The 13,905-nt window shown below is 41.9% G+C and overlaps 1 protein-coding gene across 2 annotated transcripts in view; it reads left to right on the forward strand.

The window, feature by feature from the left end:
- The first annotated feature begins 216 nt into the window (after window positions 1–216).
- slit3 (slit homolog 3 (Drosophila)) overlaps window positions 217–13,905 on the forward strand; it is a 255,779-nt gene continuing 242,090 nt past the window's right edge. For both annotated transcript variants that reach the window (XM_088989699.1, XM_088989700.1), the window contains exon 1: window positions 217–857. In XM_088989699.1, the coding sequence (XP_088845825.1) occupies window positions 676–857 (182 nt within the window). In that variant the 5' untranslated portion in view covers window positions 217–675. The remainder of the gene's footprint in view (window positions 858–13,905) is intronic.

A 13,905-nucleotide genomic window follows, 5' to 3' on the forward strand; every position in this document is an offset into this window, starting at 1 on the left:
TGTTCCAATTTCATGCAAATTTAATTTTGACTTTAGCCAAATTGGTCTGAAAAACAAAAAAAATACTTGCAGTAATGTTTGAGTGTTGTGGGAGAGAGAAAGTGCGAAAGACTGAGAGAGAGAGAAAGAGGGAGGAGATGATTTTGGGGGGAGGAATGAAAGGAGGTTGAGGGGGGCGAAAGGGGTGTTCTCCCCGCTTCAAACCTTCAGCGCGCAGCAGTCTGCGCTGCGCCACTTACCTCTCAACTTCACTCGGGGTGACTTCTTTCCTTCTCATTCTTTTTTTGTTTGTTATTTTTTTTTTTTTTTTGCTATTTTGATGACATCACATCTTTTGTCACTCAGCCGTGGATGGGATGCTATTAGCTATCATTGCTCCCTCCCAAAACTAATCTCCCCGAATGAGAAGTTTTTGGCTGTGCAAATTTACCGGATTGAATGAGGGAAACCACTTTCGGAGACTTTACGCATCAACTTGATGGATGAACGTGAACTTCTTGACAATGCGAATGTCTCATTTTTAATGTGATTCAACTTTGAAAAAAACAAACTGTTGGTTCCACACATTACGATCTTGAAGTTGAACGGTTTTTTTCAGCTTTTCAAACGCTTCGACATCCAACTTTCAATCGCTGCTCAAGGAATTCTTGTTTGATTTGAATCGCAGTGGATATCATGCTTCGGGGGACCGAACCGTACTGGCTTTGGATTCTTTCCTTGGTCCCGGTTCTGGTTTTGTGTGTGTTCAGCGTGGACGCATGCCCGCACAAGTGTAGCTGTTCCCAATCCCATGTGGACTGTCAGGGTCTGGGGCTCAAGACTGTACCGAAGGGGATCCCGCGCGGAGCTGAGCGCTTGTAAGTGTGCACCGAATGATTGCGTCCTTGCATTTGCGCAAAACACTTAGTTACTTACCGGAGCATGTTGTGCAACTGAGGGGTCACCTGAAGTCAACATTTGAGTCATCAAGCGATTGAGAATAAACATTTTCTACTTAAAAGTCACATGTATTACCACACCTCCCCGACCCCCCACAAAGTTACTTCAGCCGTACACTTTTTGTGAGCAATTAAAAGTTGAGAAATGAGACTTTTTGTTCTGGATCGGAAATTTTTAAGATAGAAAAATAATAACAAATTGGTGAGAATGGAGTGATGACCAAATTTATGAGTGACATAGTTTTCTATCAATAACTTTTAGAATGATTTGAAGTGCATTTTATTTTAATCATAATTTTGAGTCCAGGTTTCGACTTTCAAATGAAAATGTGCCCAAATTAAATATTTGCCATTAAATTTAAATGCAACCTTTTACAATTTTCCTAAATCCAACATTTGGAAAATAACGCATTTTCTGGGCAAAAAAAAGTTCTTAGTGTCTTTTATTATGATTTACATTAAATAAAATTATGCTGACTTGACATTTATGAATACATTTGAGCTTTTCGGGGCTTCTAAATTAAGATTTGCACACTGAAGTGAAATACAATTTTGTTCAACTTGATCCACATGAAAGAACGTGACGAGGTGGTATCTTGGTGACTGTATTGACATTGTAAAGTGAATGAAAAGGACTTCACTTTTTAAGAATAGAATACACTTGTAGACTTTTCATCCCTATGAATAAAGATTTACCACTTCGAATTTGAAGAAAACTTTTTTCACCTGTATCAACAAACAGTTTTAAAGTTTTAAAATAATTGTTCCGCATGGTTTTATATTAGTACATTGCGGTTTACAAACTTAAGTTGGAAGCCTTCCCAACCTGTTGAGCCATGATGTGACGCACACGCACACGCATGCGTACACCCACGCGCGCGCGCACACACGCACACACACGCACACACACGCACACGTACACTTATGCTGCTATATGGAAGTGATTATGCATGCTATTGTTGAAGCCCCCTGAAAAAGCCGCCGCCAGCGATCCACACCACAGCCAGGCCAGAGACAACAAACACAATCAGTGCAAAGGTTTCAAGTGGGGCACTGATATGGTTTGCATGCGGTGACGCATGAGCAAACACTGGACATTTTATAAGGAACAGTCAATGGAATTTAATATGAGGTCTGTCTTACAAAAACAAAACAAAGATAATATGCTGTGTTTATTTTGCAAACAGCCATAAAACATATCACAACTTAGGTTTATGTTGGGTTTGGGGTGTGGCAAGAAACGATTAATTTATTGCTCATCTGTCCGCTTCCAATTGGGGCTCAATAGAGTATATTCCGTCAAAAAATGTTAATCAAAAACGTGCTTCACAATAAAAAAGTGCATTTAGTTTTTTTAAGAGCAATTTAAGCCATTAAGTACTCATTATGCACTCATCAAATGTACTAAAGAAATGGCCATGAACAAAATGCTTAATAATAATAATAATAATACATTACATTTTAAGCGCCTTTCAAAGCTCTCAAGGACACTGTCTTGCGCTGCCAGCCTGGGGGCCCTTTTTTTCTTTTGTTTTGTGACCTTCAGGCAATTGTGACCCACAGCAATTCCCCAAAGACATTTAGACTCAAAATATAAAAAAAAATAAAAAAAAAAAAAAAAATCAGAGCAGGCCTTGATTTAAGGGGAATATCCTAAAATGATGCATTAACAAAAAAAAAAAAGTTTTTTTTTTGGATCGACTGTATGTAAAGTCTTGTTTATTCCCAGTGAAGTGAGTCTCTATATTTTCACTTTTCACCATTCACACATTGCCTCTTTTCAGTAACATCACTTTGGGCTACATATTTTAGGCTACTTATTTTGGTCTATATATATATATATATATATATATATATATATATATATATATATATATATATATATATATATATATATAGTAAAGTCTCGTTATATCGATATCGGATATATCGATAGTCCCGGTTATATCGATACTATTTCTATGCACGCACGGAGAAAATTACATGCAAACAGGGTCGGATATATTGATAGTCCCGGTTATATCGATATTTTTTCGGACTCCCTTGAATATCGATATAACGAGACTTTTAATATATATATATATATATATATATATATATATATATATATATATATATATATATATATATATATATATATATATATATATATATATATATGATCCTTTAAATCTTCTTGTGCCTCCCCAAGGGGTTGCATATTCCTTTTCGAATGCTAATGCTTTACTGGTGCCAACAGAACACGTAATTCATCATGTAAACTGCTGACCTATACCGGGCGCACATACCGGACATGCCAGAAATCTCTATTGAGTGTACCGCATAAAAGCATAGTTATAATTGTGATCAAATAGAATGTTATGCATGAAATGTTTTGTTTTGTTTTTTTCCCCCAAAAAATGTGCCTTTTTCTACTCTCACTTATCTTTTCCAGGATGTAATGCAGGGTGTGGTGGAGATTGATTTTTTTTAGAAGCTGCAATAAGGCAACATACATTTTTTTATCAGAGATATATTACGCATCATGAGATGAATTCCAGTCATAATTATTACAGTACTATATTTTGAACTCATCCACTGCCAGATGATGTGCAAGTATGTGTCAACTCCAGTGCCAGGCTATTTGTCATTTTCACTGAAATTGCTGGACAACTTTCGGACAACATGCAGCGTAAGAAACGTTAGACTCTAGAAGCAGAGTTAATTCCTAAATTATATGGGTCTGGATTTAGATGACCTTGAAATGGGGGCGGGGGTACAAAAGGCAAACACTGCCCCCTCGTGGGAGGGAAAAAAACATTGCCCGTGGTCGACCAGTGCCTTATTGGCAAGCACACAACCCCCCCCCCCCCACCGGCCCCACAAGAAAAAAACAAAACCCGAACAAATTCCGGAATGGCGCTCCACATCATGCTTTTCAATTCCCGAATACATACAGAAATGGCAGTGAATGAGTAAACTTCATTCATACATTTTTTCCTGCTGAGTGGCTATGGATGTTTGAATGTCATTATTTTGTCTCGATGTTGTAAGATAATATTGCAGTACCCAAATTTGGAATACTGCAATTCACTTCGTCCCTAAACGTCATAATCCCAGTCAAGCATTTCCAGAGGAATTTTAGCTCCACTGTTTCGTCTAGTCATGCGTGATGCTCAACGGGAAGAGAGAAACAAAGCAATCCCTTTTCATTCATTCATTTCTTTTTGGATCACAACGTTTGTGACATTTGCTCACATCTTCACAAAATTTTGCTTAAACCACAATATGTGTTGCGGTTTTGGTCCCTCGGTGGTTGTTTATTTGCGATGGTGAGTGGAAAACGGCGAGACGTCGGATTTTTGTCACCCAATGTGCTTCCAGCGACACTTGTTTTTTTATTTCATGCGTATTTTAATAAATTCATCCACCACACTCATGTGTTGCTAATTTCGATGAGTCAATATCTGGCTCTTCCCATACAGATTTTGACGGTCTTCACCAGGACAAATCAATTTCATAATCGATTACACAACATTGAAATAACACAACTTTTTAGGAAGCTGCAACTTGTTTGTGCAAAACTTTACGTTTTTGAAGCAGATCCGGGAGGGAACGTGAGACATCTGATAATCGGGCAATGCTCGAAATTTAGCCCGTTTGTTTATGAGTGTACCGTGCCAAAGGGGATTGAGACAATCCAGATGATAAAAGTGAAGAGGTTTCATTTCCAATCATTTTCAGAACGGTATGTTTAAGAAAAAATATCTGAACATGGAGACCATAGGATATGTGCAAAATGTGTCCACTCCAGTGCCAGGATTTTTGTCATTTTCACTCAAATTCCAGGGCCCACAGAATATTGAGTTTTAGGACTACATAAGCATTCAATGCAGTGCAAGACACACTTTTCTTTCATCAGAAAAAAGAGTTAATTCGTCTGTGTAAGCTCTCAGTCGTACAGGAGTGGTCCATCGATGAAAAGGTTTCTTCAGCCGTCATCTGTACTTCTTTGAAGGTGTCGGACGTTTTGCTTCTTATCCAAGAAGCTTCGTCAGCAAACTAACGTTTTACTGGTAGTTTCGGCCCTATACTGTCCAGACGTGGCGGTGCCAGACTCTGCTATGATTGGTCCCTGCTCTCAGGTTGGGGGGAGCAGAGGACTAATCCCTGCGGCTCCACTGATTACTTCTACTGTCCTGACTGACGACTAGCCTGATTGCCCAATTTTCCCTGGTATCACCTCATCAGCATAATTAAGCCTATGTTGCCTAAGCAGCCTATTGTACGAATGATCCAAATTGAACCTCACCCCACCATGGCGGTTAAGGGAAGGATTTTTCCTGTTTTATGAAAATGGCTTCTTTTACTCCTGTTTCAAACCATGTATTTTGATTCGCTAAGATTTTAACCTAATTGTCGTCAAATGAGTGGTTGCTAGCTTTTAGGTGCATATAGGTTCATTCCCTATTCTTTCCTTTTGACATTTGTTAAAAGACCACTGAGGGTAACCACAGTTTGTGAGTGCTCCCCTGATATGTTTTGACTCCTTTTCTCTACCTGCGACGCTTGTTGGTATTAGTTAAGCCCTATGCTGGAGGGTTCTGATAACTCCTAGTTTGTGTTGTAGAGGGTTGGTAGAATCGAAAAGTAAGTATTGGTCAGTGTGTGTGGCCTTCCGAAAGACTTCTGTTTTTAGCGCTCTGTCCTCTTCTATCATCACTTTACAATCCAAAAAGGCTAGTTGGTTCTCTTTAATGTCCTCGCGAGTAAATTTAATATTGATGTCTACAGAGTTGAGGTGATCTGTGAAGGATTGAATTTCTTGTTTTTTAATAATGAAAAAAGTGTCGTCCACATATCTAAACCAGTAGGTTTTGTTCCCGGGAAGGATGTGAGGGCCTGTTTCTCCATCTCTTCCATGTACAGATTATCCACTATGGGTGACACTGGCGAGCCCATAGCACAACCATGAATTTGTTTGTAAAACGTTTCCCTAAATTGAAAATCCGTAGTATTAAGACAAATTTACAATAATTTGCAGATGTGATCCGGTTTATGTTTGGTTCTTTCATGCAGAGAAGAGTCCGCCAGCAGTCTTGTCCTCACCACTGCGACTGCTGCTGGGGTTGAGACAGATGTAAAGAGAGAAGTCCCATCGTAAGGGCCGAAACTACCAGTAAGACTGGTAGTTTCACAGTGTATGTGTGTGAAAAGAAACGTCTGACACCTCGAAGAAGTACAGATGACGGCTGAAGAAACCTTTTCATCAAAAGAGTTAATTCCTAAATTAGATAGGTTTGGAGTTATATGAGTTTAAAATGAGGGCGGCTGTAAAATAGGACAATTCTGCCCCCATGCAGAAGGGAAAAACATTGCCAGATGTCTGACCAAAGCTTTATCGGCACACCCACAAGAAAAACCAAAACCAGAACAAGTTCGGGAATGGCGATCCACGTCATATTTTACATTCTGTAATGGCAGTGAATGAGCTACAATAATCTGATGAGACTCCATTGTTGGTATGAATCAACCCTGCTTAACTGTTCTTCATAGTGCATTTTATACTCCAGATGACCTTCGTGTTACACCAGGCGCATAATATTTCCACCCATAATGTCCGCCGCGAAATAAAATATCTAATGTAGTACCAAAATTGACCTGTTACAGGCAGCATGGTGCCAAACGCCATCCAGACTAATCCAGATCATAAACAACAATTATATTCAGAGCCTATCATTGGAGATGGCCAGTCATCGGGCATCTTGTAGAGTGTGGAAATCAATTTCACATTGTTACCTCTTTTCCCCCCACGTCGTCCAAACTATTGTTGGCATCATACACTTGAGAAGGGAACGCTCATTTATCTCTCAGTGCAAAATCTTCTACTCCTCCCAACTACAAGCATTATTTTCACTCTCCTTTTTTTAATCGCTAGTTGAAACCATGTACATGCACTTGGAGAATACAAATGTGGTTCAGATTGCATGACTGTCTGTTTCTTTTGTATTTTGTTATTTTATGTTATTTTGTTGATGGTTGTGCGGGTACCCACAGTGGTTCCCCCGTCTCTCTCCTGTGGTTGAGAAATTTCATCTGTGCTGTTTATTGCACATAGAGCATATATGACAATAGAGTTGACTTGACTTTACTTTTTAAAAAAGCCCCCAAAAGTGGCTTCAAATACAAGACACAGTTTGAGAGGAGGAGGGAAGTGGATATAAAAGTCAATGGTGGTGAAATGAACCCCTGGATAACGTGGGGTGGATTATTGAAAACCACGGGAGACCGGCTCGCCTGCCTGGAGAAGGGGAAGAGTCGGTCTAATTTGAAAATGAGGACCCAGACAATACTTGAAATGGCATTTAAATGGGAAATAGGCTTTCAAGTTCTTGAGTGCTCTTCTCACTTGGAGTTGCTCAGAGCACGTCTAACAGTTTCCTCATCTACCTAGTGATGATGTAGCTTCAACCGAAACTGGGGGTTCACTGTATTGATCAACGACAGTTTGACAAGGTCACAATTAATCGCTGGTAATAAAATGCAAAATCTTTGGGTAAGGAAATAACCATTCAACCACTGAAGCCATCACCTGAAACAGACTGACCGATAACTGCCCAGAACAGCCTCTGGGATGGGCAAGCATTCTCCTTATCATATCTTAAAGTGGAACCCGCATACTTCGAGTTCACAGTTTACACACTGACCTGTTCGCATTCAAGACTGTTGTCTGGAGGACTTGTATATTTAAGGAGATCTTGCTATCGTAGCTCTTTCAATTAAGTAAACACAGCTAGCGAATGGCTACCGGCTGGATCGTTGATTGCATCAGCTGTGTTTTTACCTCATTACTCCAAATGTTACGATTATGCCGGTAACATGAGTGCAATTTATTCTGAAACTTTGACAAGCTTAACTGGCCACACTAATATGAATCGAGCTACACTATTTGGTTTGTGGTTGCCATGATGCTTTAGCCCAATTGCATTTTGCCTTTGAATGATTGTCAAAGCTATCAACGTTAGCTTTCAATCTAATATGCTCATGTTATATGATGACCACAAGGGCTACGTAACATACCCGGAGTGCAGACTGGCTCAGCCATTTCCACTTATGGTGCTAAGCTAGCGCTTTCTGGCAGTGAGTCAAGTCATTACATCAGTTAAGCAAGTCATAAATCAAGTCATACAATCCTGATCAGTCAGGTTAGCCACTTTGCACCTGGGTTTCAAAGCGTCACATTCACTTTGCCCCTTTTATAAGCAGGAGGAAACCTTTTCTTCTAGACTGTCAATAGAACATTTGGAAGGTTAACAAGCAGGCTTCACCTCTTCTTTCTTTCCCAGCGACGCTTACATGAATGTTTCGTCAGGCCTGTCACTTTTCTCAAGTTCCTTCCCTTGGGAAGCCACTTGAGACATCATTTGCATGTAATTAAGAGGAGGGCTGAAGAAATGGGTGGGAATTCGTGGGGAAGAGGAGGCATGGCCAGATGGAGAAAACGAGAGAGCTCATGGGTCCAATTTACACACACCTAGCTAAGACACACAAACTCACGCTCGCGAATGTTATGAGTTTGTTAAAGAGATGCTAGTTTCCAATTGTTGCCAACGTTGTGCAAGGAGGTCGGCATTTAACATTTTTCATTGATAATCACATAAAAAGAGCAATTGCTTGTTACTTTTTAAATCCCAAATGGCAAAGAGAAAGCTGCGCTGTTAACGTGAATGAAAATAAGTAGATTATGCTGATTAAACTAAGTAGATTTTTGGAAGGCAGTAGGGAGAGAGGGTACTACCAACAAGAGCCTCCTCTCCACCTTCTTCTCAAAAACTCTCTTCTGACTGGTTGTCACAATGAGAGCACCACTGCCACTGAAGCACCACACCCTCATCCGAGTAAGACACTGGCAAAATTCCACGGTGGCAAGCGGAATCTGCGCAAGGCCCGATTAAATCTAACAACCACACGGACTGTTGATACTTTTTAAGAGTTTCATCCAACCACAATGTGTTCACTTTGAGTTCTGGAAGGCTTCATTATGTTTTTGTTTGTGCTACACTTGTGCGTGTTTGCGGGACGCCTCAGTGAGAACGCTGGCTGGATGGCGCTGATGTCATTGCAGAGACCTATTGCTTTTACAGATTATTATTTTTTATAACTATAACTTAAAAAGCCACAAGCAGCTTTTTATTATGCCGCTGATCATCTCGTGGTTGCAAACTGATGCACTTAAGCCAAACCAAAAATTTGGGCATATGCTTGTAGGTCAGTGGGAGACGCTTCAGTTGACCTTATTTGCTTTTCATGACTAGTTGTGCCACTCCGTCACTCTGCCAATCATTTTGGTTTTCGGCCTTTCTGGGAAACTGCAACCCGCAGAACACGCTGCCACATATAGCCGCATAGAAATAATTGTAAATGTAAATTGTGAGTGAATGATGTTACGGACAATCAAAATGCCCGATTGGATCATGTAATCTGGAACATAAAAAGCACTCAATCGAGGACACCACCATCTTTGCCTTTCTTGTTATTATTATAAGGTTAAGGCTCCAAGAACTTTTCCCGTCATTCTGCCATCGGTGGAATCCTCAACAGTTAAATAATCATCCCTAATAACAAATGAATGAAAAAATAAACTACCATTTTTCTGATGTATCCACCCGTTCAGTCATCCAAAACATGACAGATTCTAAAATCTGTTTCTTTCTCAATTTAGCCTAAATATACGGCAAATTTCCCCTCGTTTTGGCCAAAGTGTTGCATCTAAAGTGGCCTTTTTTTCCGACCGCATTGTGATATCACATCCCACCAATTGGTGTAAGCATCATTAACAGTGAAAATATAGCATTGGGGCCAAAAATATCCCCCACTCCCACTCACACTGTGTGTGCACACATCGTGAGTCAAACATCCAATTGTTTGAAAGAAAAGTTGACATAACATGCACTTAATAGCAGTCTTTGTCTTAAATGGTGAAACATACAGTGTGTGTGTGTGTGTGTGTGTGTGTGTGTGTGTGTGTGTGTGTGTGTGTGTGTGTGTGTGTGTGTGTGTGTGTGTGTGTGTGTGTGTGTGTGTGTGTGTGTGTGTGTGTGTGTGTGTGTGTGTGTGCGTGCGTGCGTGCGTGTTCGTGTGTGCGCGCTGGGTGCACACGTTAAAATAACGTCTGTGTTTGGATTAATTTGACATTAACAAGGCGGGCCACTGTTTTGTTTGGCGGCTGTCACCAAAGCAACACTCTCTCTTGTTCTCTCTTGTTCTCTCTGCTTGTTAAGCTTTCATTGTCTAGAGCCGACAAGCCCGCCGGTGGGTATTAATGTGCAGCGTCGCAGCAAGAGATTTCAGATGTTTTAGGTAGCCGAGGTCAAGGATCACATCAGATAGGGAGATGTTTCTTGTCATCGCTACGCAGTGTGGACTTTTCTTAACAAGTTCGCCTTTTTGGCACAACTGCACCATATCATTGACGGCCCAACTTATTTAATTTAGCAATTAAAAAAAAATAATAATAAAAACATATCTGTTTTTATTTAATTAAATTGCACTCCAGATTGACAACTGCTTTTTTCATAGATGCATTTAAATATGGTAAATATCCATCCATTTTCTGCCGCTTGGGGTCGGGTTGCGGGGACAGCAGCTTCAATAGGGGAGGCTAGACTTCCTTCTCCCCAACCACTTCTTCCAGCTCTTCCTGGCGGATCCTCAGGCGTTTCCAAACCAGCTGGGTGACACAGTCTCTCCAGTGTGCACTGGGTCATCCCCAGGGTCTTCTGCCAGTAGGGCTGGAACACCTCACCAGGGAGGTGTCCAGGAGGCATCCGAATCCGATGCATATACACATATATTAACTCAAATTCGAGTTTTTTTTTAATGTAGTATTTACATATATTTTTTATGTACTATTTTTCTAGATTTTCAGATTTGTAGAAAAAAAATATTATACATAATTTAGATTTTTATAAATGGAATATAACAGAATGATGACAACCTGTATTCACATTTTATTAAAACTTTGCTGAGATAAAAATTATATTTTCATTTTCTTAATCATTTTCTCTCTCTCTCTCTCTCTCTCTCTCTCTCTCTCTCTCTCTCTCTCTCTCTCTCTCTCTCTCTCTCTCTCTCTCTCTCTCTCTCTCTCTCTCTCTCTCTCTCTCTCTCTCTCTCTCTCTCTCTCTCTCTCTCTACTATAGTATTTAATTTATTCCAAAAATTTTATTACACATCCGACTGACTAGTCGATTGGCAGTGAGCCATTAAAACAGACTCTGCATTGACTGATGTCCTGAGTCGTTGTAGCTGTACAGTGTTTGTTATGTTAATATCCTTGATATTTAGAGCAAAGTCGTGCACTCCATTTTGACTCCACACTACAGTCCACCACTCTTCACGATCAATTTCTCCCAATTGATCCCGAGCCATGAACCTGATGATTGCCTTCCCGATTCCCTCAGTAATTCATTTCTTGTTTGAATCTGTCTGAACTGAGAAAACATCTCATTGTTAAAGGGCCTCTCACCAGTCAAAACACCAGCGTCACCATCACCACCACTACCACAGTGTCCTGCATGAGTAAATTCAGACAGAAGCGAACCCCCCTGTAAATTCTCACGACGCTAACCAAACACAGCAACGTTTTACGATCTCGTTTAGCTCACCACCCTCTAATAAAAGGACACTTGCTGGGACGACTCTCTTTTCATGTGGTCCACTTGTCATTTTTGTCACCAAACCTTGACTTTCGTCGTCTTCAGGCTGAGGGGGGTGCTTAGACATTGGCAAAAGCATGCCGCTTTAAATCGTCCGACCGAGCAAAGATGCTGAATTCAAGATGCGTTAATAAGGGATAATACTAGTGGGCCTCAATCGGCAGTACATTTGCACCTAAAAGCTAGCAACCACTCATTTGACGACAATGAGGTTAAAATCTTAGCGAAAGAACATAGATGGTTTGAAAGGGGGGTGAAAGAGGCGATTCTTATAAAACAACAAAATCCTTCATTAAACCGGTCTGGTGGTGTGAGGTTCAATTTGGATCGTTCATACAATAGCCTGCTCAGGCAAAACAGGTTAGGCAACTTTCGCAATGCTGATGAGGGTCGTTATGCTGATGAGGTGATACCGGGGGGAGTGGGTGTAATAGGCCAATCGTTAGTCAGGAATGTAGGAACAATCAGTGGGGCCACAGGGGGGGGGTCCCGCGCCCCCCCCCAACCTGAGAGTAGGGACCTATCATAGCTGTGTCCGGCGCCACCAGGTCTGGACATTAGGGATATATATATGGGGCCGATACGACCAGTCAGACTTTAGTTCGCTGACGAAGCCTCTTGGACAGGAGGCGAAACGTCCGAAACCTTCACTTTTGTACAGATGACGGCTGAAGAAACCTTCTCATCGAAAGATGCGTTAATGTGACATCATAGCGTGGTGACACAAGCTGCCAAATAATTAAATAAAAACATATATTTAACCGCCTGCGGTACACTCACCAGACTTATGTGCAGTCAGCTTGGGATCGGTTCCCTCTCAGTGACGGGGTCCATGTGAGTGTGAATCGTTCTTTGTCTCTGTGTGTGCCCTGCGACTGACTGGCAATTGGTTCACGGTATAGTCTGGCTTCTGCCCGAAGTCAACTGGGATAAAATCCAACAACTCCCCATGAAACTGTTCAGGCTAAGTTAAAAAAAGCAGGATTGGAAATATAACCGCCAATGGTGTTTCACTATTCATGAATTCACCTATTTTCGATGGCACGTATTCTTCGCTATTTGCTCCTCTCTCATGTCCTTCCAAGAACAATTCATGAAGTCATCAGATGGCAGTAATACCATCGAGCATGTCGAAGTGACATATCAACTGAACAACTGAGCTTCATCTATTCGGTCTCAGATAAATTTAGTCTGGCTTGGTTGCAAACTTACAAAGAGTTTTTGTTATGATAACTGGCTATTAACTTATTCACTGTCATTCCCAAATTTATTTGGTAAATGAAAAAGCATGAAGTGGAGCGACATTACTGAATTTGTTCGGGTTTTAGTTTTACTTGTGATTGGTGCTAATACAGCACTGGTCAAACCTCTGGCTGTCACGGTTTGCGAGGTGGTGATGGCGGGTTCGGATCCCAAAAAGCAGGCAGGAGGGAGCAGGAGGTTGTTTGACAAATTGTATTAAAATAAAGGTCAGCAGTAACAAAATGTAAAACATCAAAATGATCTAAATGGAAAAAAATACAAAATAGCAAAAGAAAACCAAGTGTAAAAGCCCGCCAAGGTTAAACAAACACGTACACGATGCATGCTGCAACCAAGCAGCAAACAAACAATGAATCGGCACCGGATGATCGTGCCAGGTGTCCTTTTAAGTGTTATTGATTATAACGACCAGCACCTGCGAGGGTGCCGGCAGGGCTGACGTCGCTACCCGCCAATCTGATCGGGACGACCAGCACCTGTGCAGGTGCAGGCGGGGCCGACAGCGCCCCCCGTTGGTCGCCAACCAGATCATGACAGTACCCCCCCTTCAAGGGGCTGCTTCCAGAAGTCCCAACAGTCTCCCAAAAAGGTCCACTCGCCAGGGAACGGTCGGTGGAGAGGGCAACCGCTGCCTCTCCAGCATACGACGGGCGGCGGCCTGATGGGAACGGGACTCGGCCTGGGGTGGACGAAGACGCGGCACGGAGCGTCGTGGGAGTGAGTGCGATCCCTCTCGCACGTTCACGCGACGGCCCATGGCTCTGCGTGGACGTCGAACTGCCAGGCGCAGAATGGCACCCTGTACGGCCGTATGGGACCAGGTCTCGGCCGGACGCCGACGTGGGCGTGAACTGCCCGGCTCCGGGGTAACGAGACCAGTCCAGAGCCGCTCCGGGATCCAGCGGCGAGTGGGGTCTCGGACTGACGTTGACGCGGACGTTGCACGGCTCGTCGTGGATGAGACTCAATTCGTCATGCACGACGACAGCGTGGCTGGACGTGGGCGT

The sequence above is a fragment of the Hippocampus bargibanti genome, linkage group LG02 (genome assembly GCF_051943395.1).
Source record: "Hippocampus bargibanti isolate YZ-2025 linkage group LG02, ASM5194339v1, whole genome shotgun sequence".
NCBI classification, from domain to species: Eukaryota; Metazoa; Chordata; class Actinopteri; order Syngnathiformes; family Syngnathidae; genus Hippocampus; species Hippocampus bargibanti.